General features: G+C 44.0%; 1 protein-coding gene and 1 long non-coding RNA gene across 2 annotated transcripts; one reads left to right on the forward strand and one right to left on the reverse strand.

Annotated features, from left to right (window-relative positions):
• Nucleotides 1–109: 109 nt before the first annotated feature.
• On the reverse strand, nucleotides 110–12,450 carry ankrd28b (ankyrin repeat domain 28b). Its single transcript, XM_040165377.2, has 28 exons — nucleotides 12,213–12,450; nucleotides 9,329–9,412; nucleotides 8,913–8,991; nucleotides 8,206–8,276; nucleotides 7,914–8,114; nucleotides 7,694–7,781; nucleotides 7,413–7,555; nucleotides 7,029–7,241; nucleotides 6,782–6,860; nucleotides 6,565–6,679; nucleotides 6,287–6,369; nucleotides 6,043–6,106; nucleotides 5,839–5,907; nucleotides 5,605–5,745; nucleotides 5,318–5,429; nucleotides 5,188–5,214; nucleotides 4,906–4,980; nucleotides 4,602–4,803; nucleotides 4,315–4,402; nucleotides 4,114–4,231; nucleotides 3,648–3,867; nucleotides 3,333–3,420; nucleotides 3,161–3,244; nucleotides 2,926–3,071; nucleotides 2,703–2,785; nucleotides 2,459–2,541; nucleotides 2,188–2,279; nucleotides 110–1,702 (listed from the first exon to the last, which is right to left on the reverse strand). Exons 1-28 carry the CDS (start codon nucleotides 12,237–12,239, stop codon nucleotides 1,419–1,421), a joined length of 3,159 nt encoding a protein of 1,052 aa, XP_040021311.1. The 5' UTR covers nucleotides 12,240–12,450; the 3' UTR covers nucleotides 110–1,418.
• On the forward strand, nucleotides 12,434–15,506 carry LOC144389661 (uncharacterized). Its single transcript, XR_013453799.1, has 2 exons — nucleotides 12,434–12,566; nucleotides 15,105–15,506. It is a non-coding gene; the product is annotated as an uncharacterized LOC144389661 (long non-coding RNA).
• Nucleotides 15,507–25,544: the final 10,038 nt, after the last annotated feature.

A 25,544-nucleotide genomic window follows, 5' to 3' on the forward strand; every position in this document is an offset into this window, starting at 1 on the left:
TAGGTTAAAAAGCTATGCTTTTCAAACTGTACGTGAAGATGAATGAGCATTTGGCTTCAAATGTGTCACATATTTTGCAACGGCAGTGCACTTCATTAAAAGACTCATGTTCATTATTAAATAACTCATTTCTTTATTACTCATAAAATATACAGCAATCTGAGTACTGAAAGAATTCATTGGAGCGTCGAATTCACAGTAATACTTTCTATGTACATGCTAGTTTCACCCCTCTTCAAGAAAAAGCCCCAAAAAACATCCATTCTACAGAAGCTAGCAAATGTATTGTACATATTTCCAGTTAAAATTATATTTCAACAGACAGAAAAGGAAAGATTTGAATCATGGTAGGATTGACTGGTTTCCATTTTTTTTTCTTCTTAGGTTAAAGCCAGCAAAACCTGTCAACAAACATTGACTAATATAAGAGCAAAGAATATCAGTCAAACAAAAGAAAATCAATGCTTTCCTATCATTGGTTTACAGTGTTTCTTCTCACAAAGCTAAGCTCAAATACCTCAGTACAGGATCAGTGCTTCTTAGAAATGTTCCATTACTTACCCAGTACGCATCACTGTACTGTCACAGCTGCCTCAACAAACTCATCTTTTTGACTAATGAAGGCACAAAATGAACACATAAATAGGAAGCAAAATTACACAAATAATTTATTCTTGAAAGGCTAAACTGCAATGGACAGGTCAATATACAAAAGGTATGCTTGATCAACTTAAAACTAACCTGCCGCACATATCAAATGTTTTCAAATAACTCCGGTCAGATTTCTTAATAGAGGATAAAGAGTTTAAGACATGAACAGGGGTATATTAAAATTTTTTATCTAAAAAAATAAATGATTTTCCGCCTGTGTGACTTACAGACTCGAAGGTCAGAAGTGCATTCTGATGGATGTGATGTGCGGGGATCAACCTTCTCAAACGGAAACACCACAGATGCAAACCGGCTCCTTTTGCTCCCAATAACCCCCCCAAATCCTCATCTCATTTACACAGTTAAAACTGGGTTAAAACGCACCCATGCCTTTTGGTCCCGGTGGGTTTAGCTCTCTGCGAAGTGCTACCATCCTTCAGCCTGTTATTGCCGTACAAAAGTCGCTGTCCGCCTGACGAGGGCAGTTTTTAGCACTCAGAAAGTCGATGTGAGGAAAGCAGCAGTTTACTGAGGTCCAGTATCAGCTGAAGGACACCTGGTGCTGAATGAGGTCGGGATGTGTGGGCCAACGTGCTGCACCTCTTCCCTCTCCCCGGTGTGTGTGTGTGTGTGTGTGGGGGGGGGAAATCACTCTTAAGGCTCCTGTGGGCGCTTTTCCTTCTTCTTCCCTCCCAAGCTGGCGGTGGGTTATTTTTAAGACACAGTGTGTGTGGGTTTATGCATTTTAAATTGATCCCTCCGGTCCCTCAGTACGTCTCTGAGTCAGAGTCATTCAGCTCTTCGTCCTTGTAGAGCCCGTCTTGATGGCTGATGTTGTTGAAGCTGCAGTAGGAACTTTGCTCGCCGCGCAGCGCCGGCAGGCTGTCGAAGGTGATGCTCTTGGAGGGGCTGGTGGTGTAGTGGTTAACGGCACTGAAAGGGAGGATGGGTGCCGGGGCGCAGGGGGACACAGGCATCATGGTGGCCAGGATGAGGGCGAGGCAGTCCGCCACGTCTTTGTTTGGGGCACAAGCCAAGGCGGGAGTGTAACCTGAAACAAAGACGCCAAAAGTTACATATTGTACAATGAAAATTACATTACATTTACATTTGTAGCACTGGTGCAAATGATTTTAGATAAAACCGTAATGAGGGAGAATTTATCATTACGTTGATCTGAATTCCCTTTAAGAGCTCAGCATGTTTTAATTGCTTGGTTTTCATCCAATCAAGTTCTGATCCTGTTCTTACCGCTTTGTGATTTGTCCAGAATACGTTAACCGTCGTCATTTAGAAGTGAACATTATGCACAACACTCACACACACGGTTTAAAACGTGAACAAGGCGTTAGAAATGTGTGGACTAATTGAAACTGGAAAATAAAAGCAGCCCAATGGACATTTGAATGGGGGTGTTTAAGTTATACTGACACAGCGGTTTAGATTTCACAGCCCATTAAACTTCCTGATGTACTGCAAAATTACCAAATGCATGAAAGGTGTAGAAATGAATTAAAATAACATTGTTGAATTTACCGTTCTCATCGACTGCAAGAACGCTGGCTCCCTTTGCAAGCAGCTCCTGCACCACCACTGTTAAACCATTTCTTGCAGCCACGTGTAGAGGCCTTGAAAAACAGAAAACACGGACGAAGCAACAAGAAACTCAATATTTTACAATTTGTCCTTTATATACTTTTTAATACTTTTTCTATATCACTAATTCAAATCCCCACAGCATTCCAACGATACGCCATCCCTGTGATGCAGCCAAAGACAAGACTGATGGAATACGAGTGATACGTACGTCTGTAAGGCGGCGTTGGTCGCGTTTATGAGGTTTTTGTCTGTAATCTTCTCCAATATCAACAAGGCACTGGTTTCATGTCCCTGTGCAAAACAGATGCAGGACGATAAATATCAGAAATCCCCACAGAGAATACGGTCTAAAAAGGTGCCATTGTCGTACAATTTCTTTATGGTATTTTAAACCCGTACTTGCAGCAACAAACTATATAACTGCTGCTGTGGACTGTAGGAACCGTACACACCTTACTGCAGGCCAGATGAAGTGCAGTGTTTTTCACAGCATCCTGCAGAGTGAGATCTGCTTTTGCACCGCTCACCAGTAGTTCTAACAATGCAAAGCAGGGGGAAAAACACATTGAAGGTAATACAAACGCAGCACTGATAATTCCATCCCAGGGAGGCATTTTACAGCCCAGCTATTGACAATATAGAACAAACATGGGGAAAGTAGGGAAGCGTTCATACCAACTGCGTTGGTCTGGCCATTCTCAGCAGCCATCATGAGCGAGGTTTTCCCTGCAGTATCGACACTGTTGACCTGCGCGTTGTGGCTCAGCAGCAGCTGGAGACACTCCACGTGGTCAGTGAAGGCTGCTGCATGTAGTGGAGTCCTGCAAAAAGAAAAATGAAGCGTCATAGTCTTTACGGGAGCTTTGAATTGGTGGTACACAAGCTTTTCTTCAAATGGATGTGTGCGTACCGGCTTTTACTGTCTTTGGAATTGACAATGGCAGCGCCCAGTGTGTCAATCAGCATCTCAGCAGCACCTTCGTTGTCATGGATTCTAAAGAGGATAAAAGGGGCACAATTATTTCATCCATTAGCGGCGGGTCCTCATAGGCATTGAAAGAAACAGAAACTCAAGATCTTACACAGCACAGTGGAGGGGGCTAAACGGACTTCCTTCGGCCTTGTGAAAAACTTCTTGCTCCAGCAAAACCTCCACGCATGTGTCATGACCTGCAGATAAGATGGCACCCACAATCAGCCCTCGTCCCAGGGGGCTCCAAATCAAGGGCTCTCTACTTATTGTGATCAACATCTGTTCAAATTGTGCATTTGGCATGCCGATTTCAACTCTACACGTGCTCAAGTGCTCCTGGTTACTTTCTCGGCCTCTTGCGCGCATGTAAGAGCGCACATAACGAAACATCGGAAGCACATTTCATTAACTACATTGATTGTACCATTGTAGCAGGCCCAGTGCAGTGGGGTGTAGCCTTGGTTGTCTGTTAAGACAGGGACTGTTTCCACTGATTGGGCAGCATGCAGCAGGCCTCCCAGTACCCCAATGTGTCCACACGCTGCTGATAGGTGGACCGGTGTGCGCCCTTTACAGTCTCGCACTAGGAAGTTGGCGCTGTGCTGAAGCAAAGCCTCCACGCACTCCTCGTGACCGGTCACCGCCTACAGAAAGGAAAAAGTAGATGTTAGCATTTTTATTGTTGACTGATATCCTGAGTGCTGCTACTCATCTAATGTCTTAGTTAACAAGTCAAAGACAATCATATTTATGGACCTGTAACATGCCTGGCAGCATCTCAAGCAAACAACAGTATCAAAACAACAACATAGTTGGGAGGGAAAAAAATAACACAGCCAGAGAAATGAAGGAAAGGACATGTATGCATAAGAATGTTAAGATCTCCTTACTCCTCTATGGAGGGCTGTCCGGCCCCACTTATCTTTGGCTTCTACATTGGCTCCCTTATTTAGTAGAGAATAAACACAGTCGGTGTGTCCACTCAGGACCGACAGCATCAGGGGGGTTCTAGGAGATAGCAGACAGGGATTTCAGCAATTCCTTTGCGTCATCAGCAGGGGAGAAAATGCCAATTCACAAATTTCACTTACTGTCCGTTCCCATCTTGAATGTCTACTGCGCTTTTAAGATCAGCATTTCCAATCAGCAAGCGCAAACATTCGGAGTGACCATTAGTTGCTGCAGAGAGAGAATGAACACAGCATTTGCATTCCCATGACATTATCGATTGACTTTAAAAACAGTAATACAAAAGGTCTGAATAACTGAAGCAAAGCCAATCCGCACCACAAATAATTCCAGCAAATAGAACCACATACCCCCACATTTTATTTGAGATAGTACACCTGTCTGAAAATTCACCCGTCCAGTTCCATACCTGCAGCATGGATGGGCGTTCGCTTTAAGGTGAAGTCTTTGACCAGGATGGAGGCTCCCTGGTTGATCAGGACGTCCACACACTCTACATGGCCCTTAAAGGCAGCCAGGTCGAGGGGTGTGCGCCCATGACTGTTTCTCACATCCAGATCCAGCAGAGACTGCACCAGAACCTCCATAGCATGGTGGTGACCGTGGTATGCCTGAATGATGAAGTCACCATGAAGGAGTTAACACAAATTAGACACAGTTAAGGGCAGTGTTATGGTAAGCATGATAACTCAAAGATAATACACATTACTCACTGCGAGGTGTAAGGGGCTGACGGGGGCTCTGACATCAGATTCATTCAGGATGTCTGTCCCTGAGGTTTCCATTAGCTGGAAAAAAAGATACACGTGTGGTTCTATGTCAAATACAATCACTTGGGTATTTGCAAAGCTACTCATGTGAATGGCATGGCCCTCTCTGATGTCAAAATTGAGAATATATAGTATTTAACAGAGCAAAAATATGTTTGACTTCATAAAATGACCCTCACAAAGAAGGACAAGCAATAAGAAAAGCAAAGCAAAAATTTAACTAACCACATCTAGAGGCGTTTCACTTGCAATCTGTGGGAGAGTTGGAGAAGCACCAATTTAAAACAATAATTACAAACTGAAATACAGAGATGCAGATTCTTATACATTGTGTTTGCTGGATGCAAGTTCTCACCAGCTCCAGACAGAGGCGGTGTCCATACGCAGAGGCGTAGTGCACAGCATTGTAGCCCTGATTGTCTCGGATTCCTGGATTTGCATCATTCCGCAGTAAGTATTCCAGGCACCTGGAGAGAGAGAGAGAGAGGGGGACAGAGAGAGAGAGAGAGAGAGAGAGGCTGTAGTCAGGGAAACATCACGTCTCAAGTCTCGAACGGTTACTTAGCATAACCAATAAACCGACTGAGCTCTCACAGAGCCGCCGGCTCCCTTAAGAGACTGAACCTCCAAAGCGTTACTGACTTTCCATCGGTGTCGGAGGCGGCGGCGTAGTGGAGAGGAGTGCAGCCCCGCTCGTCGAGGTCATTGACGCTGGCCCCGGAGCCCACCAGAGCAAACAGGCACTGATAGTTGCAGTTGGCGGCAGCATAGTGCAGAGGGGTCCTGGAAAAGCAAACAGAGCTCAGTTCCCTCTTCAAAATGAACCACCAGACGTGGGGAGGACAAAGTGTTGTTCCATTATTGAATGCTGCAAACCTGCCAAAGCTGTCCTTTCTGTTAAAGTCTGCTCCCGTGTTGAGGAGGAGATTGAGACATTCCAGGTTCCTGAGTGGGTTAAGCCATTTATCATACTGGGAATTAGTATTTTTACAATAGGTCATGTTCTACAGCCCTTGCAGCAAATATTAAAGCTGTGTATTGTTCTGCGTAATTTAGCTTTTACTATTTTGCTGTTCTCACCCGCCAGCAGCTGCAGCATGTAAACAGGTCCTTCCAAAGTCATCAGGTGTGTCAATATCAAAGCCTGCAGCAGAGTGGGAGATTATCAACAAAATATAATGTACACACGGTTTCACAGTACGGATGATTTACACTTTGATTAGGACGACTCCAATAAGAGACCGGTTGAACACAAAGACGTCGTACGGTCACTAGCTGAGTCAGTACTCTTGTGGGTAGCCGGACAACACAAAGAGTTGCTCACCTGAAGACAGCAGCTTTCGGCAGCAGTCAGAGAATCCACTGAGAGCAGCCAAGTGAAGTGGGAACATACCATGAACTCCTCGCCTGGAAGAGAGACAATCTCCTTGATTTACTCATTATAAACTAAATAATTCCACTGTATTACGTGTACAGAACCGTATCCGTCTGTCACACACACCACTCATTCCATCTATGCTTCTGAAAGGGTCGAGCTTGCAAATCTCCCACTAGGTGTGAAGTTGTAATAGTTGCGGTCTAAGAGCAGACGGGTTCACTTACTTTGCCGTGTCGGCTCTGTTGGTGATGAGGGTGCTAATAAGGAGCTCATGTCCATATCGAGCTGCAATGTGTAGCGGAGTATTTCCGTTTTTATCTTCACAGTCGATCTCGGCCCCTTCAGAAAGACAAAGGGGAGAAAACAACAACACACAGCCGTTTTTACGCTGTCCAGTGGAAGAATAATAATGGACGAGGCTGAATTTATAGAGGAGCTCACCATTCTCAATGATTGCTTGAGACCTAGAAAACCTCCCGTGGATGGCGGTCATGTGGAGGGGAGTCTTACCATCTTTACTCTAAACGGGAAATAACAAAACATGGTTCTATGACTATGTAGATCATTACGGTCTCTTTTAGCCTTCAATGTCTTCAAAAAGGAGGGGCAGATGTAGTGTGTTTCGTCAAGTAAAATTCTTCTGCCATGTTCTGTTCTGAAGAGATGCATCGGGATGGTTTCTACTCACCTTGATGTTGACATCTGCCCCGTTACACACGAGGAGCTCCAGGCAGAGGGCCCCGTGGCGCGAAGCGGCGGTGAAATGGAGAGGCGCAAAGCCCTTCTCGTTCACCTGGTTCACGTTGGCGCCGCACTCGATGAGCTCGTTCACCACCGCGTCCTGCCCGTTGTAGCACGCCACGTGGAGGGGCGTGTTGCCGTACGCGTTGGGCTCATTGATCTACACGGCGAGATGAAACAGGGATTTGTCGTCATCATCATCACACCACCGAGATGCAAAAAAACAGAATGAAAACATAAGCGGTGCAGATAAGGCTGCCGTCTCCTGGTGGGATCACGAGACCCGGCAGCGTCCCTGCGTGACGACAGTAGGTTTGCTAGCGGAACTTACGTCCACCCCCAAGTCCAGGAGGTATTTGACCACGCTGATCATTCCACTGGATGCAGCTGAATGTAGGGGGGTGTACGATTTCTTATCTTTGCAGGCCACCTCGGCTCCATGAGTTGCCAGCAGCTTCACCACTTCTATGTGTCCTGAAGACAAAAAGCAAATTATTCCATCACATGAATATGCCATCAATCCCGTACCATAACGTGATCTCCAATGAAGTCGTGGAGACTTTTAATAACCACGCGATGTGATGCAAAAGTCCCAGGCGTTTGCTTCATTACCCATGTAGGCTGCCCAGTGGATTGCACGGCGGTCCCTCTTGTCAAAGGCATTGATGTTTGCTCCTCGGGAGAGCAGGAGCCTCACCATCTAAGAGCAGTCAGGAAAACGTTGAGGTAAGTTACAAGCTAAAAACTTGTTCTGCTGCCTTTCAGACAGTATGGCAACTCATCATGTCATCAGGCACAGCGGCATCAATTCGTACTCCGGGCTCCAAATTACCTCCAGATGACCGCTGAAGGCCGCGTGGTGCAGCGCGGTCCGGCCGGCTCTATCAGACACATTCACGTTGCTGAGCAGTGGGACGAGAGCCTCGGCGCAGCGGACGGCTTTATTGGCCGCGGCGATGTGTAGCGGCGTCTGCCAGTTCTTGTCTCGGGCATTGACGTCTGCTGAGTGTTTCAGCAACACCTGGACGGCCTCCTGCAAGCAGCCGTCGCAGGGAGGTTTAAGTTCCACACCGAATATGTGGATGTAGAGAACGACAGAGGGAGCGAGAGGAGCACAAACGTACCTCACTGCAGGAGGCCACGGCCCGGTGCAAAGGAGTGAGCCACTTGTTGTCTTTGGCATTTACTCTACCACCTACGAGCCAGAGGGAATGCTGGTTTAGGACATTCAGTCACATGAACAACTTTTGAAACATTTCAACAAAATGGCTAAAGGCCTTTTAACAGATGTGTTGAGTAAAATCTGTCTGCATTATCAAAAGAAGAGCGCAGACTGCAAAAGGGTGCAGGTAGAGACATTCCACGCCATTGAATGCAGACGTCAAGTCACAAAGGCATTAGAAATATGCCATTACGCTCTCAGGCAGGTTTGATTGTTCACGACTCCCTTCTACAACAAAGAAATAGAGAAAACCAGTATGTCGGGATCTCCACAGATGAAGGCACTCACAAAGGTTTTAACGTCATGAGGAACCATCCTTCCCAAATGCAAACAATTTAGCAATGTTGGTTTGATCTCAACAATCTTACATTTTGGCAGCGATTCCATTGTTCACGCTAACTCGGGCCACTTGCTAGATAGTCTTTCCAGATAAACACATTTCTAAATAGTAACGTGTAACCGGTAAATGCGTCTGAAAGACTTTCTCAATAAGCGACGTTAATAGTCACATTTTTAAATACTCACCTTTAAATGCTCTACAAAACAAGAATGACCAAAAATCTTGTGGGTGCTTGACTTAGACCTTCTTTACATTCAATAAAGACATACCTGAAAGAATCAGCAGCTCTATAATTTCTGCATCCCCAAGATAAGAGGCAGCATGCAACGGAGTCCGCTTCTCAATGTCCTGTTACAAGTGAAAAGACAAACAAGGACTTAACATTACACGTTGGGTACCGTCTTTAGTTTATATTAGGTCCTGATCTGTTGTGATCCACAGTGACACTTCACTTTTGGAACATTCAAATGCTATAAAAAGGAGAAATAACCTAACCTAGTAATGTTGAGGAATGCAATAAAATAAGCAAACCTGGATCACGAATGAACAAATCACAAACAAAAAGAAACGCGGAAGAAATTGTTTAAGAGATACCACATTCATATATGAGGTCTTAAATTACGTGTTGCTGGATAATAACATGAGGAAACAGACGCAGAGATTAGTCAGAGTCGGTTGGGATTACCTGTGCATTTACATCCTCTTTTTTGAATATGAGTGAGCGAACTTCATCCGGATCCACATTGAAAATAGCTTTCAGCAAAGCAGGCTGTAAAAGAAAGAGACTGTGTGAAAATCAACTGACGCTAAAGACTTTCATCACTTGCGACAGATCCTCGTTTGTGGGACTGGAAATGTCAAAAACATCGATCAAATTTGAGAAAACCCCTATGACCTTGGAGACTGTAGACGATAGAGACTCCCCGGCGTTCCAACCCCCTCCACACACCCCTTGCTCTTTTGTTCGAAGTTCAAACAATCACGTTTAAAGAGCCTGTATATAGTGTCAAAAAATCATTGTAACCCCTCTATAGCAACGGCAATAAACATGTTAGAGCAGTTTGGCCCAGACATTTAAATGTACATTCAATAAAACGATGACGACTCAACAAATGAAGATGATGAAGGCAGACTGTCTGGATTGATTCAGACTGTGCTGAGCAGCCGCTTTCTAATTCTCCTCTGTGTTTGGTGGCGGAGAGAACAATGACAATATCTGAATGACTACAAGCTCAACACTGCGGTCCAAATGGTCCGATCTCCAGTTAACACAGAAAAGAAAAAGGGGAAACCTGATGTGATCCAACACATCGAACCGGACAACCAGCGGCACAGATGATTCTTTGCATGGTCCCTATGAGTTGTCCGATTGATCTGGAAACGCTGCCAAAATCAAACGACCCCGTCAACAGTCACAAACATGTATTCACATTCATGTGACATGTTTGCCAACTTTAGCAATCTCTACGTAGCCCAGATACACAAGACGAAGATGCGGGAAGATTCCTGTTGCAAAAAGTGCAGAGTAAGCAGGCTCTAAAACGTTACTGAAAAACATCACTGTCTTGTATTACCGTTGTCAGCCTTAAACACATCGCAGGTGTACACGGCTACACCAGCTAGCTAATTAGCTAATGTGCAGCTCATCTGATGTTACACACAAACCACCTGTGGTTGATGCAGCGTCATCGTCACACTCGTCTTTCATAGAACGAGCAGTGTGCGGGTCCAGCTAGTCATTTTGTACGGTCTGCCTGCTAATATGTTTCAATGGCTCACAATCACATTCTTATCCACATTGAATTCCCATGACGCTTTGTGAAAGTCAAGGATGAAGTCAAGCACTTTAACCTTCAGCAGACAGATATGAAAGACCCTCAAATGTACTGCTGCACCTGGCTTTGACAATAACGTCAAAGCTGAACATTGTGTCTTTAGTCAAATAAAAATCAACCGTCAAGACTTTATTTTTGGATAATCCAAGGTATATGTGGTGGTGTGAGGTTAGATTATTCCCTATGAAGTGTACTAAAAAAAAAACAGGAGACATAACCCGTCCCAGCAGTCAAATCCATGCTCCATTAGTGTTAAGAGTAGAGTAAGCATGACAAAAGGTTAACATTACCATCTCGGGATCAAGTAGTTTACAGCCTGTTTTCAAAACATACGGCAATCCTCTCATTCATTATTATCACGCTCATGACGACCTGCAGGCTGCGACAGTGCTTAGAGTCACTGCGGATAAAGTGAGGGTAACAAACGGGACTTGTTTCATTTGGACCGTTTCTGTGCCTCCCCTACTGAAAGGGAAAGACAAATCTGCATTTTGTTGTTTTTCCAATTCTCCAGTCCTGCACGACTGCTGTACGAGTTTCTATACTTCTCTTCCTTTCCGCGTGCAAGCCAGCCTACTTAATACCATCACCATGGAGACGGTCTCTGGCAACTCCGCCAGCACACATGAGACCAGGTACACAAGCGTTAAAGCGCACACGCGCACACACACACACAACAAGAATAGCAGGTATGTCCAGCACACAGTGCTTCAATGATAAGGGAATTCTTTCCTCGTTTCATCGAGTAGGAGGCCAGTCTTGCAGGATGCACGTCTAACACCGTCATTCCATAAAGGTGTTAACGCCATTAAGGTGGCATGGCAGTTCGCCTACAAGTGATCCATTCTTATAATAGAAATAATACGTTTGCTAAAAGACTTCCTCCTAAATAGCAATATATAAACGGGTCAATAATGACCGGTATTGACCAGGGAGAGACAGCACGCGCTTGTGATCAAGGGCATTACTAATCTAACGCTTCACAGCACTGTGAGAAACACATTAGAAATAAAACATGACGAACATCATCCAACTTGGCAGGGCACAAAGCCTCTCATAGATCCCCGCGGGCGAAACCACATTTCACGCGAATCGCTGCATAAAGGATAGATTATTTATGGGTTTACATGCCATCCAATATCGTACAATGAAACATCGCCAGCTGAGTAAGCTAGCATACAGGTTTAAGAAACGCTAAGTTGTCACGGCAACGTAAAAATCATCAGATATTCTGGGTCGTTATGGTCATCCGCTTACACTACGTTAGAGTACATTTAGTGGTTATTATTAAAAGGAATCTCTGGGAAGCGACGGTTAAAGAGCAGGGTGGCATTGTTTAGTCACAACAAGCTAACAAGTCGCTTCACCAAGTGGGCAGCTAACGTTAGCTACTAAGCTTTTCGCGCAGGCTCTGGCTAACTGCTGAGATAAACACACCGTATCCTCGGCTGGATGCAACTCAACAGAGGCTTTGAGCATGTGTCTCAGTGGAAAAGACGATGGCTCTTTATTATTGCCAGAGACATCCAGACTCTACAAAATGGGATGTATCCAGTAGTATTGTTTGTGAGCTCCGCAATAGATAACAATAGATTTAAGGGAAATGCGTCTGATGAGGGGAATAGCTGGAGAAACCGGTGCTAAATTCCGCTGGCGAATGCTGAGTTAGCTAACATTAGCCAGCCTGCAGCAGCTGAAAACTTGCCTCAGCATTTCGGGAGAACGGCCACTTACCTGGTCTCGGATTTTGAGAACCACCATATTTCAGGGATTTGAATTCTTCTCATGCAGATTCATAAAGGGTGACTTTGTCTCCTTCCGAATAGAGGGTTCTCAGCAGCTCTCCCGCGGGTCTACCGGAGGCCTTACGTGACGCTAGCTTAGCTCCTCTAGCTAGCTTCCTATCCCGACGGCACGAAAGCAGCGGAGTAGCGGAAACGCCATAGCATTGCCGCCACCATACTTTGCCTCCAAAGAAGATGCAATTCAATTGGTCCGGCGCGCTGCCCCGCCTAATAAGAGAGCTTCTGGTTGGCTACAATAAACAGAGGGAGCGCTGCCGTCTACGCGCTTGTCATTGTACATACAGTAAGTCTTTTGTAACCAATGATTGAAAATACTTTTTTCTATGCAATAAAACCCTTTAACATTATGACAATTATTTTGATGACTGCATCAAGCATGGAATCTAAGACAACCGTAATGTAATTGTTAGTAGATATTACTTGAAAAGTCAATACTCTTCTCGACTAGAGGTCCCATATATTTGTTTTTTTTTTAGCAGTAATTCTAAATGCTCCAACCGCTATAGGCATCCGTTTTCTTCCTTTTTATTCCTTGCAATGTTCAAATCTGAACTGGGGTAGTAGGTGGTTATTTCTCAAGCTAAAATAAATAGTTTACATATAAAACAGTGCTTCACAAACATAGAACTTTAAGTGAGTATAAATCCCACAGGTTGGTGGGTTTTAAATCAACAAATGTGTTCCAAGACCTGTAAACTAAAACCAATATGTGGTATAATGTCGCCCTCTAGTGGTTTTCTCTTTAACTACAAGCAGTCTTTGAACGTAGAGAAGATGTGCATCAAATTGAATAAACACTTAAATACAATACATAAATCTGTCTACTTATTCCTTGTTAATTAGGCATATTTAATTGACACAGCCCAAATATTAAAAACAATTCAGAACAATATGTCAGATATGTCAGATCAAGAGGCGATTATAACAAACTTATTTACATTATGCAAAAATATGAGGAACAAAAGTTCATGCATAATAAACCTGAAGATAAGTGTGCTTGTAGAATTTCTCATGGGATGTTGCAGCCACACCAGCTGATGATGTGGGACAGTCATTTCCTCTGTGTGACAAACTGGACTGCCAGCGATGACTTGGTGGAAGAAGGCCAAAAGGCTTGGACACAAAAATGACTGTTTATTATGCATTGTGTGAGTGGTTCCGTGGTTAGAGTTGATATATTGACATTTAAAAGTCATCAGTGCAGAAAATTAGCCAACTGCAACCGTATTATTATGTGGGAGAAGTGAGTAAAACTACTTTACATTCAGATCATATAATGGCATAGTGTTAGTTTTTTATTAGTACCACTTAATCCACATGTGTCTTAAGCTGTCAGGCAGGGCACATTACCCCCTGCGGTTTCTCTCCACCAAGAGGCATCCGTGCTAATAAGAAATAAAGCAAAGCAGTGTGGTAAAATAGGTCACTTATCATAGTTTTGTGAGGACGGTGGTAGTGGGAAAGAATGTGGATTATGTTCGCCAGGCTAGTCTCACATTTCAAGGCACTGGGCACAAAGAGAAGGGAGAGGGAGAAGGTTGTGGCCGCTCCATGTTGATGATTTTGGGTGCCTTTGCTGGGGGGTAATCCTGCAGGATCTCCCCCTAAGCCCCGCGAAGGCCACAGTAACCAGAGCGGGAATAATTCCTCGCCGAGGTAGAGCGGAGGTTCCCACAAATTAAATTAAGAGGGGAAGAAACAGTGGAGAAAAAAGAGTGAATGTATAAATGGAGAAAACAGATGCATACTTGCATACCTACCCAATCCGCAACCTCTTAAAAAATGCACTCTGACCCCTCTTGTTTACAGGGCCTTACAGAGAGAGAGAGACGGGGTGAGGAAACACTGGAAATGAATTTGTTTGTTTCTTTGTTTCTTGAAATGAAAACACGATTTTTCCAAAGAAATCCAAAGCACCTGTTTTCTAAGTCCTCCCGCCAAAACAGAATGACGTACTGTCATTAATAGGAATAATAAACAAACGGCCAGGCGGCCAGTCCTTTTGAGAGGTGACATGACCCTTGGCGTCCAGGTGCCAGCTGTGGGCTCTGTGGAGACGGACGCAGACACGCACGCAAAGATCACGGCAGATTACTCGACACTGGACTATTCCCCCGTCTGTCCAGCAGCAGGATGAGGGATAGCAAACAGCTGGACAGTCGGGGTCCCCGGGATGAAAGTGGTGTCACCCACCCCAGTGGGGTCATTCCCAGCTGCTGTCAGACAGTAGAGCACCGGGAAGGAGAGAGCATTTCAGCTCGAGGCTTCCCAGCAAAGCAAACACAACCAGCAGATGAGTCCAAATCCTTTGTCTCACGCTGTCTCCGAAATTCGCAGATCCACAGAAATGTAGCAAGACTCAAACTATTTCAAGTAGCTTCGGCATTCACGCCGATCACCCGCAAAATGTATGAAAACATCAGAACGCGCAGAGCGGTGATGTGGGAAACAGGTGCACAAAGATGGGATCAGGTACTTTGTTCTTCTACCAAAGGAAAGACATGTATCCTTCGGGGTCAAACGGTGAAACGAGGAGAGCCACTGAAGAATGCTTTGAAGTGACAAATAAAAATGCGAGACTGTGGACAGCTGTAGATTTATGACGACGGCAAATCTGCATAAAATCTGTGCTATTGTCACACACGTTGCCCCTGGTTCCGAAATCAGATTCCCCGGCAGTTCACAGCTTACTGTTCCCTCTCTTTGAAGTCGGTGCCCCGACAAAGTATTCGATAACCGTGTCTAATCATGTGCCAAACCGCCGAGTCTTAAATGAATTCATACATTTCTGATTAACAGATGATTCTTATTGCACCCACAGGAGCATCGGGTGTGACCACCAGGCCAAATACTTCTCACCAGTCAGAGACCCAGGGGGAGTCCGAGTGGATGACAGCGACGAGTTCCACCAGTAGATGGCAGTGCTTCTGTGTTAATGATTTTTCGGTGCACTTGGCACGAGGCTACAGGTGCTATTTTTAGGAGGTGCATCACCACAAACTGTTCTCGGTACAGTAGATGCAGCTGTCGTAGCATTCACACGTTATGCAATATCATGAATAACAGAGTGTATCATGTATCTATTCTCATTATTCCTGCGGCATTCATATATTACTGTTCTTATGTATCTGAGATGACTAAATACTCAATCCCCAAAAATACATGTGATAATCAAGTAAGAGGCCTCAACATGCAATTTTATTGTATTGTATTAAAGAGCTTTACACTGAAATATATGCTACAGTGAAAGTTATATCTAGATTAACCCATATTCATTTTTTGCAGATTGATTAAGGGTTATTAAATAATGGTTAATTGGACCGGGCATGTGGCCCTGCTGAGGACAGGCTGCGGCCGGAGCTGCCCTCGTCTCTCCATCACACATGATCAGAGGAAAGTGGAGCGCTCAGCCTGCCAATACCTAGGCGAGGATTTGATATTGTCCCCTCTTTCGACCGAATTAGACTATTTTTAGCTCGGTCGTCACACGCAGACACACACACGCACAAGTGCTATACTCTGAACAGCAGCACAGACGTCAAACCTTCAACCTGTCGTCAAGGTAACGTTGGACAAACAACGGCTCTGTTCGTGTTCATGTGGGTAACGTTGGAACAAATTCGGCATATGTATGCAAACAGCAGGGCGTCTCAAAACATTGTATTATGTGAGTTCAAACTGGTGTTTAAGAATAATTCATGTGGGCTAACGTTATTAGATAACAGTGAACCACCATTGTGTTAAATATGGCTGTTTAGTTTATTTTATTAAATAGCGGCTGTGGTTATAATTACATTCAAGGTGGAACACATATTTATTGCTACATACATATGAAAGTATGTTCTTGCTTCTAAAATCTCATTCTGAAATGAACTATAAGTGAACATAAATGTACTTTTCCCTCATGAAATGTAGTACTGCAGTACAGATGTGAATCTATCTTTGAGATACTTCTTTAAGTGCAGCATTTGAGTAAATAATCCTCACTGCTTTCAGTACATCTTACGTTTTACTTCTGTATCCAAAATATGTTTATATCATGCCTCATATTGTGGAATATTTTATATTCCATCTATCGGGATATAAAATATATACTTAATAATTATCCCTATATTGGACCTAACATGTATCTATTAAAAAAAGAGAAGCATATAATTTCTCTGTTTGCTTGCAAAACGAACAGTCCATGGGGCATTGAACAGATTTGCAAACATTTGTATGAGACACGTATGAATTAGAGCTGCTCCTGCGTGTTTTTGTGTTTTCTAAACTGCAAACACAAGCGGATGAAGTCACGAGGCTGCCTCCTCATTCAAAAGAAAGTGGCCCATTTTCCTTCTATTTTGAATATGTATGCAGATGCCAGTAATGAGAGTAAATGGTTTAGCGGAGCTTCACGGAATAACATTAGTCTGATTCTGATTCGACACAATGTAACTCCAAAAAGCATTTAGCAGGTGTCTCACATTTGAAATGCCTCTTTGTATGATGACTTTGACGACCTGTGCTCTTTCCACAAGCGTCATTCGGTGACAGCATTTCGATATATTCGCTGAGTAAGGTGATCTGAAAACACACGAACCCCGGGCCCTCCGGTGTACACCTGACCTTTACAACACGAGAACGAGAGCAAACCTGTTTGTTCAAAGCCAATCCAAATGCCCCTGCAGCCATTTTTCCATCTCGGAATATTCATCATTTTTGGACATTGCACTTGTTCTTGGCAGGTTAGTGCTCACAGATGTCTGCACTGCTCAGATGGCTTGAGGGGGCAGGTACCATCTGAGCAGTGTCAGAGAGAGAAAGTCATTTTAACAGCACCTTACACTTCGCCTAACACATCATTTCATAGTACCAGTGAATGTGTTAATGAGACAAAATGTTTTCGATAGGACAAATCTTGGCAGGCATCTGAGAATTATTCACTGGACACGATAAGTTGGCATGTTTGACTAAACAGTTGGCAAGCGGTATATTTACAGAAGCAGCATGCTACATGACTACACAACGTCCCTGCTGTATAATGCATGTTTGCTATAGTGGAGAATAATCAGTCAGCTACTAGCAGAGATGACACAAGAAGTAAGAGTGAGCTTGTTTATCGGAGGGGAGAGAATTCGATGCCTTTTCATTTTTCACACAGCTGAAGTGATGGAAGTGATGTTTAGCGTTTTGTCACTGTGGATTTATTCCCCGTGTTTTGTGGGCCGTTCCTCGACTGACCATGACAGCGCGGAGGCAGCCTTCATGTCACATAATAGACATTTCAGTTTCATAGAGAGGAAGAACGCTGTGGTGGCGTTTGTGTGCCGAGTGAACCAAAGAAGGACGCGACCGAATGCAGGAAAGACACAATTGTAAGCCTGTGTGTTCAGATGAGCGCTGCTGTGTACAGTACACAGGTGTCTGTGCTCAGGTGTGTGTTGAAAACAGTCAAGATAATTGAACGACATGTGCTGGAATAGCAATGGGATTGTTTGCTCGGAGATGGAGATATTTGTGTCAGTACACTGTGGTATTTGAATAGTCGATCGCGTGGTGTAGTACCTTTACCCCCCCATGTAAGCATAAACATAGTAGGGTGGTATGTTCAAAGTGAGACACCAAGAAGCTCCATGAATGAAATCATGTCTATCCAGAACAAAATTGACTTAAATCCTATTTGACATCTATGACAAAGAATGTCATAATACATTAAAAGTGCAGAATGAATCTTGCATTGACATCCTGTTTTAACGCAGAGCCCTTCTATGTTTATTGGTTCAACGCTTTGAAAGCACATAACAGTTTCATTGCATTAGCCTCAAAATGTATAAATAATGTATTATGAGTTTGGGGTGTAGCTGTTATAAGTAATGTATTAAGGAGAGGATGTATTGCAAAGTGCATCCCATCAGGGAAAAGGTTATGTGCTGCACCAACCAGACCTTCAGCTCTCAGTGAACAACAGCAGACAGTCCGATGTTGCTTTACAATGGAACGAGTTTCTGGAGTTATACTGTCATAAGTATAGACATAAGACATAAGTAGACACATCATTAGACCCATAATAGACTATTATGACCCATTGTATCAAGAAAGCAATTGTCCAGAAGAGCAAATCCATTATGTATCGTGGTCCATCGTGACATCTTCTTCACGGATAGAAAATCATGATGAAAATCATGATGAAAATCATGATCATGGACCATTGCAAGGTACTTTGTTTGTATGACTTTGTAATGCAGTGCACAAAAACTGTATGTCTGTATCACAGACAGCCTGATCCTGTCCGTATCTACATTTGTTATTGGGAAGGGGGCCATTTGTGTAATTCAAAGACCAAAAAAACGCTCCGCAGACATTACAAAGAAAGATTTGTACATCTTTCATGCTTTATTTCTCAGTTTCATTGTCGTACTTGTTGACACCCTGAAACTATTTTTTTTTTGCGTGCTCCAAGATCTATTATGGGCTCTCGCTGTAAATGTTTTCTGTTCCATAACAAGACGATTCCCCAACGTGGCATTGGGTTACCAGGCAACAGTGTGCACTCCAATGCTTGGTTATAATTTTCTTTGTATGGTTATGATGCTTAATAGTAAGTGACTGCATGGCAGGCAGCCAAATTTAACCTCTGTTAGCTGAACCCGTGGAGCCTGATATATGTCAAGAGGCGGCGAGGCTAGCGGGCTATATTTGGCGGCTGTGTTCCCTTCAAAGAGACGACTTCTAGGTCTGGACTTGACATTTCTCTTAGACTATAAAAAAAATGGGTTTGGGTCAGTGAGTTTCTGCGGGAGGGAGGGGTGTAGGGGGGGGTAGGGGAGGTGTTGATGCCCAGAGGAAGGTGCTGGTTTCTGTTCTGCAGTGGCTCATTGTTATTTCTCTTCGTGGCTGCAGGAAGCTTTAAGTGGCGAGGTAAAACCAACAATGATATGTGTTGAAATACATATGTGTCTTTATTACTAAAAGAAGCTCAGAACCACAGATTTCTATTACTATTATCTTCTTTATATATATTGTTGTTTTTTCTGATTTCTATACGTGAATATGAGGCCGCAAAACTCACGGATCATTTGCATTATTTGAAAAACTCATAGCAATCTTTTTTTTACCCCCCCTCCCTTTTCGCTGAAATGCAATTGATATGACTTCAAACTTTCTATTTATTGCACCAAAGTTCTGTTTTGAATTAGTCTTTTTTGTGTGTCGTGTGTGTTTTGAGGTTAAACAGAGGCATGAGAGAAGCATCTGTCATGAAGAAAAATGATGGAGACTCACATTCGCACCTATATTTATTTTACTGTTCTTGGCCGCTTTCAGTCGATCTCAGCGTAGTCCCGGTGCCACGGAACTAGGACATGAATGTGTTTTTCCTACTCTCACTCACAGCGGTTGTTGCTGCCTTTCTTATTTTTTTTTTTAAAGTGATCAACAGCAACTCGGCTCACGGCAGTTGAGTTGGATACGCAGTAAAAATCGGCCCTTAAACCGAGCTGCTCTTGTCTCTCTTTGGGCTCACCTGTGGGTTGTCAAGGTCCAAGGTGTTGTTACAGAGTCAGGGCTGAAACGGCTGATGAATAAAGGAGGAGGTTGTGGTGTGTGTGTGTGTGTGTGTGTGTGTGTGAGAGGAACATGTTCTCTCTGTAAAGACAGTGGGAGGAGAACAGCGGCCCGGAGGGGGAATCGAGCTCCAGTTGTAGCTCAGTCCCAGATGCTGGTGTTTCCAGTGTTGTTCATGCAGCTCTGCCTTAGAGCCCGGGGCTCCCTGGGGGAAGGGTGGGGGGGGGGGGGGGGGGGGGGGACCTACCTCCATTTGTTTTCACTTCCTGTCCAAATGGAGATGGAGAGATGAATCATTCATGTCTTTGAGCGGCCTCTTGTGTGGATTAAAAATGGGGAGCTCTAGCTTTGACTATTCAAGATAGATTCATATACCGTTTGCTAATGGCAAATATTTATGACCTCCATTGAATTTTCTTTTTTAATTATACATTTTACGGAATAATGATCATCACACAGCAGACAAAATAGATATACAAAATATCTACTTACTATTTACACACCCATTTGCTAATCCGTCTATCAAATCTATACATGGAAATCAGGGCGGGCCGTTGTCCTTGATGGCAGAAACAGACAAGCTTTAGACTTCAAGGGCCCGTTATCTGTCTATAGATGCCGTCCCATCATCCCCTGCGGCCCCCGACCGTGTTGTTACCTTTCATCTGTTGGTACTACTAGCTTTCTCAGCCCGTCCTATGAGTTATGGGACTGCAGGAGGTCATGGCCGCAAACCCCTCCCCACTTGACGTGAAATGTGCAGAACAAACGGATCCAGGAATTACACAGAGATTGGACACACTGGGTGGATATCTAAGAGCAGAGCCTTGGTAAAGGGCTCTGTGGTCAGAGAGGTGTGAAAGGGTTACCGGCCCATCTGTTGGCGTAACAGAAAACATTATTTCCTTTGAGGTGACGACCGTACAGCATTTTTTTAGATCACGCCTTCCATCTTTCAGTGGCGTTATCTCAGCGCCGCTGAAAATGTGACGTTTCCCAAAAAGCGAGGGTCGTCTTTTGACTGGAAAAGGAATTGATACTGAACAACATCAATAAAAAAAAACTGAATGAAGATGGTCAGGATTTTTTTTTCATTCTCTCAGATGTAAGATCTGTTTCGCACTTTTAAAGGCAGGAAACTCCACACTTTGTAGTTAAAAGGAAACCGGCACGTTCTCAACTTGGTTTTATCTTTAGATTTTTCACAACGCTTTGAGGTCCCACAGTTGACACAGCTTCTGCTTTTTGCTGATTATTTCTACATGTGCTTTAGAAGAGCCGGCCAAAGCTTGTTAGGCCGTGTGTTATTCGGAGGGGTTGAAAAGTCAGTTTGGTTACTGGATCCAAGATGAAAGACCGAGGTCAGCAACGCCGCGGCCACTCCCGAGCGCAGCATGGTGGCACTGCTATGTGGAATGCTGCTATCTGTCACGTGTCGTGCATTAGTTTGATTTGTATTTGTTACAGTATCTCTGCTCCTTGCCCCGCTGTGCTGTCCAGTTTCTTTAGTAAGGGGTTTGCACTCTGTCAGCTATTGCTAGAGTGTTCACAGTGAAATCTGCAGCATCTCCAGCCGCTTACAGTTTTATTTTGTTTCTTTTTCCTGTTTTAACCAACCTGCAGGGCGCGCTGTTGCCGAAGGTTGCATTGTTGCATTGTTACTTGTCGGTGTCTCACAAGCCCTTCCGCCTTAGTTATAAAAATGCTTTACAGGCTGACGAAACTCACAAATAGGATAATTTATTGTAGGTACAAAAATACGGATGATTAAAAAAATCTTAAATTTAAATTTAACGGAAACATACACTTACAGAGAAATGCATATAGCCAGCTGCTCCTATTTCTTTGCCACCAAAACAAAAATGGGATGAATCCTAAACAATGCTTTGGCCTCTCAGGGGAGAAAGGAAATGAGGAGCTGTTTGAGTTGTTTAAGCACTTGCAGAGGAATTACAAAAGTATGTCAGTGTCCTCACAATGTACATAAGCGTTTGTGTAATATAGAACATATTCACTGACAGGCTTCCACTGCATCAGGTTGTCATAGCTCGTCATTGTGAATTTGTAACTATGCTGAAAACATGTAGATGTGATGCTTTAATAATAATAATAATAATAATAATAATAATAGTTCCCTTCAAAAAAAACCAAAACCCACCCCAGGTTTAAGCACACAGAGCGGCCTAGACATTAACATCTTAACAGAGTTGGTGTGTGCTCTGCGGGATATTCCCCAGAATGCAGCACTACCTTAATAATCAGAGGAAGAGCTATTTTTCAGGGGTATTGTTTTGCTTAAGACCTTAGAGGCACCACAGGAGGCTGTGACTGTGCTGCGGTCAAGTAAAGAAGTGGTAGCGTAGGTGGAAGTGGCTCGGACAATAAGCGCCAGCCCGCCCTTCCCATAGTAAACTTGATTTCCTTTACAATCCATGAATGGAGTGCTGTTTGAGTCTTTAAAGGTCATTGACAAATCCAGGATAACGGTCAAGCTCTACGCTAAACCTATTAAACAACTGAAGCTTTGATTTAGTTACCGTACGTTGTTATTTCTAGTGCTTTTTGGATTTAGGTCACTAAAGTGAGATTTGCCGTATTTAAATAGAGAATCTGATTTCTGTGATTGACAGTGTTGTAACTTGTCAAAGGACAAACAAGGCTGATCAAAAGGGTTTTGTTAATAAAATATGAATACCAAAAATATATATTTTGTTATCATATTAAGAGAGTGGCTGGCCAATCAGGATGCCCCTCCCGAATACGTGGCAACCCAACATTGTACCTGGCAGCACGCGTTGGTGTTTGACATCCTTTGTCCTTTCAGAAAACTCTTTTCTGCCTTCCATCATGGATTGAGGGGCTGCTATACATGTGCTTTGGAGATAGTGAGGCCACTAAAGTCCATATGCAAGAAATGCCTTATTTGAGAGTGCATCTACCACACCTATCGGCAGGTAGCAAGAGAGCCTCCCACCGTGGTGAGCGCACACTCTACATGCAGCGTGGCGGCGTCCGCGGCTTTGTTCCCGGGGTGTTGAGGACATACAGTATGTGCGAGGGCGTCATGTTCGTATCCGTTCCTTTGGTTCTATCTTTTGAAAATGCACAGATTCATTTAAGGGTCTGTGCTCACTGGGACATCACAGGACACGTGAAAAAGGCTGGTGTGTGTCTGGTTGGTTCTTGATGTACCTACATGCCCCAGTGCTCCTTGATGACCCGGGTACAAAGCCCTGCAGGCGTACCCTATGGCTCCGCCCCATTCAGTTTCATACTACCTACAAGGTTATGAGGAAGTAGGTGGGCTTTGCCGACTAACCTTTGGTCAGGATCAGTATAGTTGTTGGTACGTTTGAATATATGAAGAGGTACCATATTGTAATCTTTGATACAGACCACTCCTGAAGGCATTGTGATGTAGATCCTGCACGTCTTTCAAAGGCTCTAATCAATCCTAATCTTTTTAGTGTTTAGTGAATTTTGTTAGAAGATCCATAGTTTTGTGTTGCTTTGAAAGAAGGTGCTGGACGAGGTGGACCATGTGGAGCACAGAGTGAGCTTGCATATGGGGCTGAATGACTGAATGTAGGTCAGACGTAAAACAACGACATGGTCAATTAGATACAAACAGCGATCGATGTTTTCTAACAGAGATGAGCATATTGATCAGGAAAAATACTGAGAGCCGCCCGCTGTTTCCAGTTTGTCTTTACGGGGCCCAACAGCTCCATATCTATTCTTAGAAAGCCTAGGGCATCAGATAAAAGCACGGCATCAGAGATCTACTCAAAGTTAGAACGTAAACTGGCCTCAAGGTCAACACACAATAAATGGTTGCTTTGTCTTTCTGAAACTTGATAATGGTTCAAACTTTTTCTCAAATCTGAATGAACACATTTTTTTTGTTTTTCTAATTTCAAGGATTTATGTTGATTCATCCCCCCGCCTCTGAAGAACGACATCTCTGTCTTTTTTTTAATATCCGGCCTCTCCATCCAGAGAAACATTTAAAGCTGCGTGAGCTCCACCCAACAGCGGTGTCAGCTGCATTGCAAAACATATTTCAAGATTAAGCACAAAACATGGCTGCCTTTAAATGCTTTTCGTGTTATTTGATCTAACCTGTTAAGTGCATTTACTACCCTGAATGCCCAACAGGAAATGCCACAGGACGGCAGACAGAGTAACCCAATAAAAACAAGAGCGCCCAAATCATTAGTGGGGAAACGCCGTCACATAACACTTCCAGATGTACAGGCTAATTGGATTTTACCGTTAAATCAACAGTCGTAATGCTTTTGTGCTTTTATGAGACTGACCGCAAGGTGAAAGGAAAATGGGCTGTTTGAAGTAACAAAACTTTACCTATGTAGAAAAGCTTATAGAGCATGCTGTGCTGCACAATGAGAGACCGCTGCAGCACGATAGCCACGGCCCTCACTCCCTAAATTGATCGAGAAATGATTTCGCAGACAGAAACAGGGACCCATCAGACGCTGATGTAAGTAAGATGGCTGGCATTGAGGTAATTGGTGTGGAGAGATTTCCCTCCTGTACCAGGGCGAACCCCAAGAGCTGTGGAGCAGCCACTAAAGAAAGTCATGGCCGTTTAGCTGCACGGTGACGTCAGAGGTTACGGTTGGTATGCGGCCTGTTGGGAGAAGCATCCCCTCTGACTAAAGGACTCTGCAAACTGATCACATCCGCCACAATCCTTGCAGGGCGGCATGACTAAACTCTGCATCCACGCAGGCAGGGAGACAAGAAATTAAAACAGATTCTCGCAGACTGATTGAGATCACGTAACACTACTGTGATGAATTTATTTTACAATCGACAACCCCCCCCATGAAAAAACATTCATGGCTGACTCATTGCCTCCCACGCACGGACCAACCGCTTTTAAGGGAACAAAATAATTTCCTCGCAGGGTTGAATTAGTTGTGAGGAGCACAGTTTGTCCATCCCTCATATTGGTTGCAACACTTAAGTTCCCTTCCTTCTCCAGGCTGCCTCCCTGCTGGGTTTCATCATGCACAGCGTGTCACAAGGCGGCAGCGCTATATGGGGACTAAGCAACAGAACTTTGGATGTGTACAGTAATTGTGGTAATGGGAATTGGCGTATTTGGTGCACACGGACCCATAAAAACAGAATGGAATGGAATGAGCTGAGGTTTGTTGTATTTCTAGTAAAAAATAAAAATACTGTGTGTTGTGCGTGTGGATGCCTGTGTTTGTGTTGACCGACATCTATAATGGCCTTTCATTTCAAGTTTGGAAAGTGCTAGAGGCCCTTGACTGGTCCGGCCCACTTGTTCCCTCATCTCTAATATTCTCCCGCTCCACGTCAGTGTCCCCATGTGACAACATGCACACATGCAGGTACACATACGCAGAGAGTTTGTGTTTGATATGAGGGAGGTGACAGACAGTCATGCCCATGCCCCCGGAGGGCAGAGCGGAGTGGCTCTCCAGCAGGGACACTGACGTTCACACTTAAATGCTTTAATAGGACTAAAGTAGACAAAGGCCGCCAGTGACGCAGTAGCGGCTATAATGGGCTTGCCACATTGCAGGTTTACTGAACCCTGCCTTTTAGATGGAGCTATTTCCAATCCCACAATCCCTCATCAGCCTCAGGAAGCCAGTTATAAATAAAAAGTGTAGGTTAATCGTTGCTAACGAAGTCCCATGGAAATGTTTTCTGTTTTCTA

Source organism: Gasterosteus aculeatus, chromosome 20 (genome assembly GCF_964276395.1).
Source record: "Gasterosteus aculeatus chromosome 20, fGasAcu3.hap1.1, whole genome shotgun sequence".
In the NCBI taxonomy this organism is placed as follows: domain Eukaryota; kingdom Metazoa; phylum Chordata; class Actinopteri; order Perciformes; family Gasterosteidae; genus Gasterosteus; species Gasterosteus aculeatus.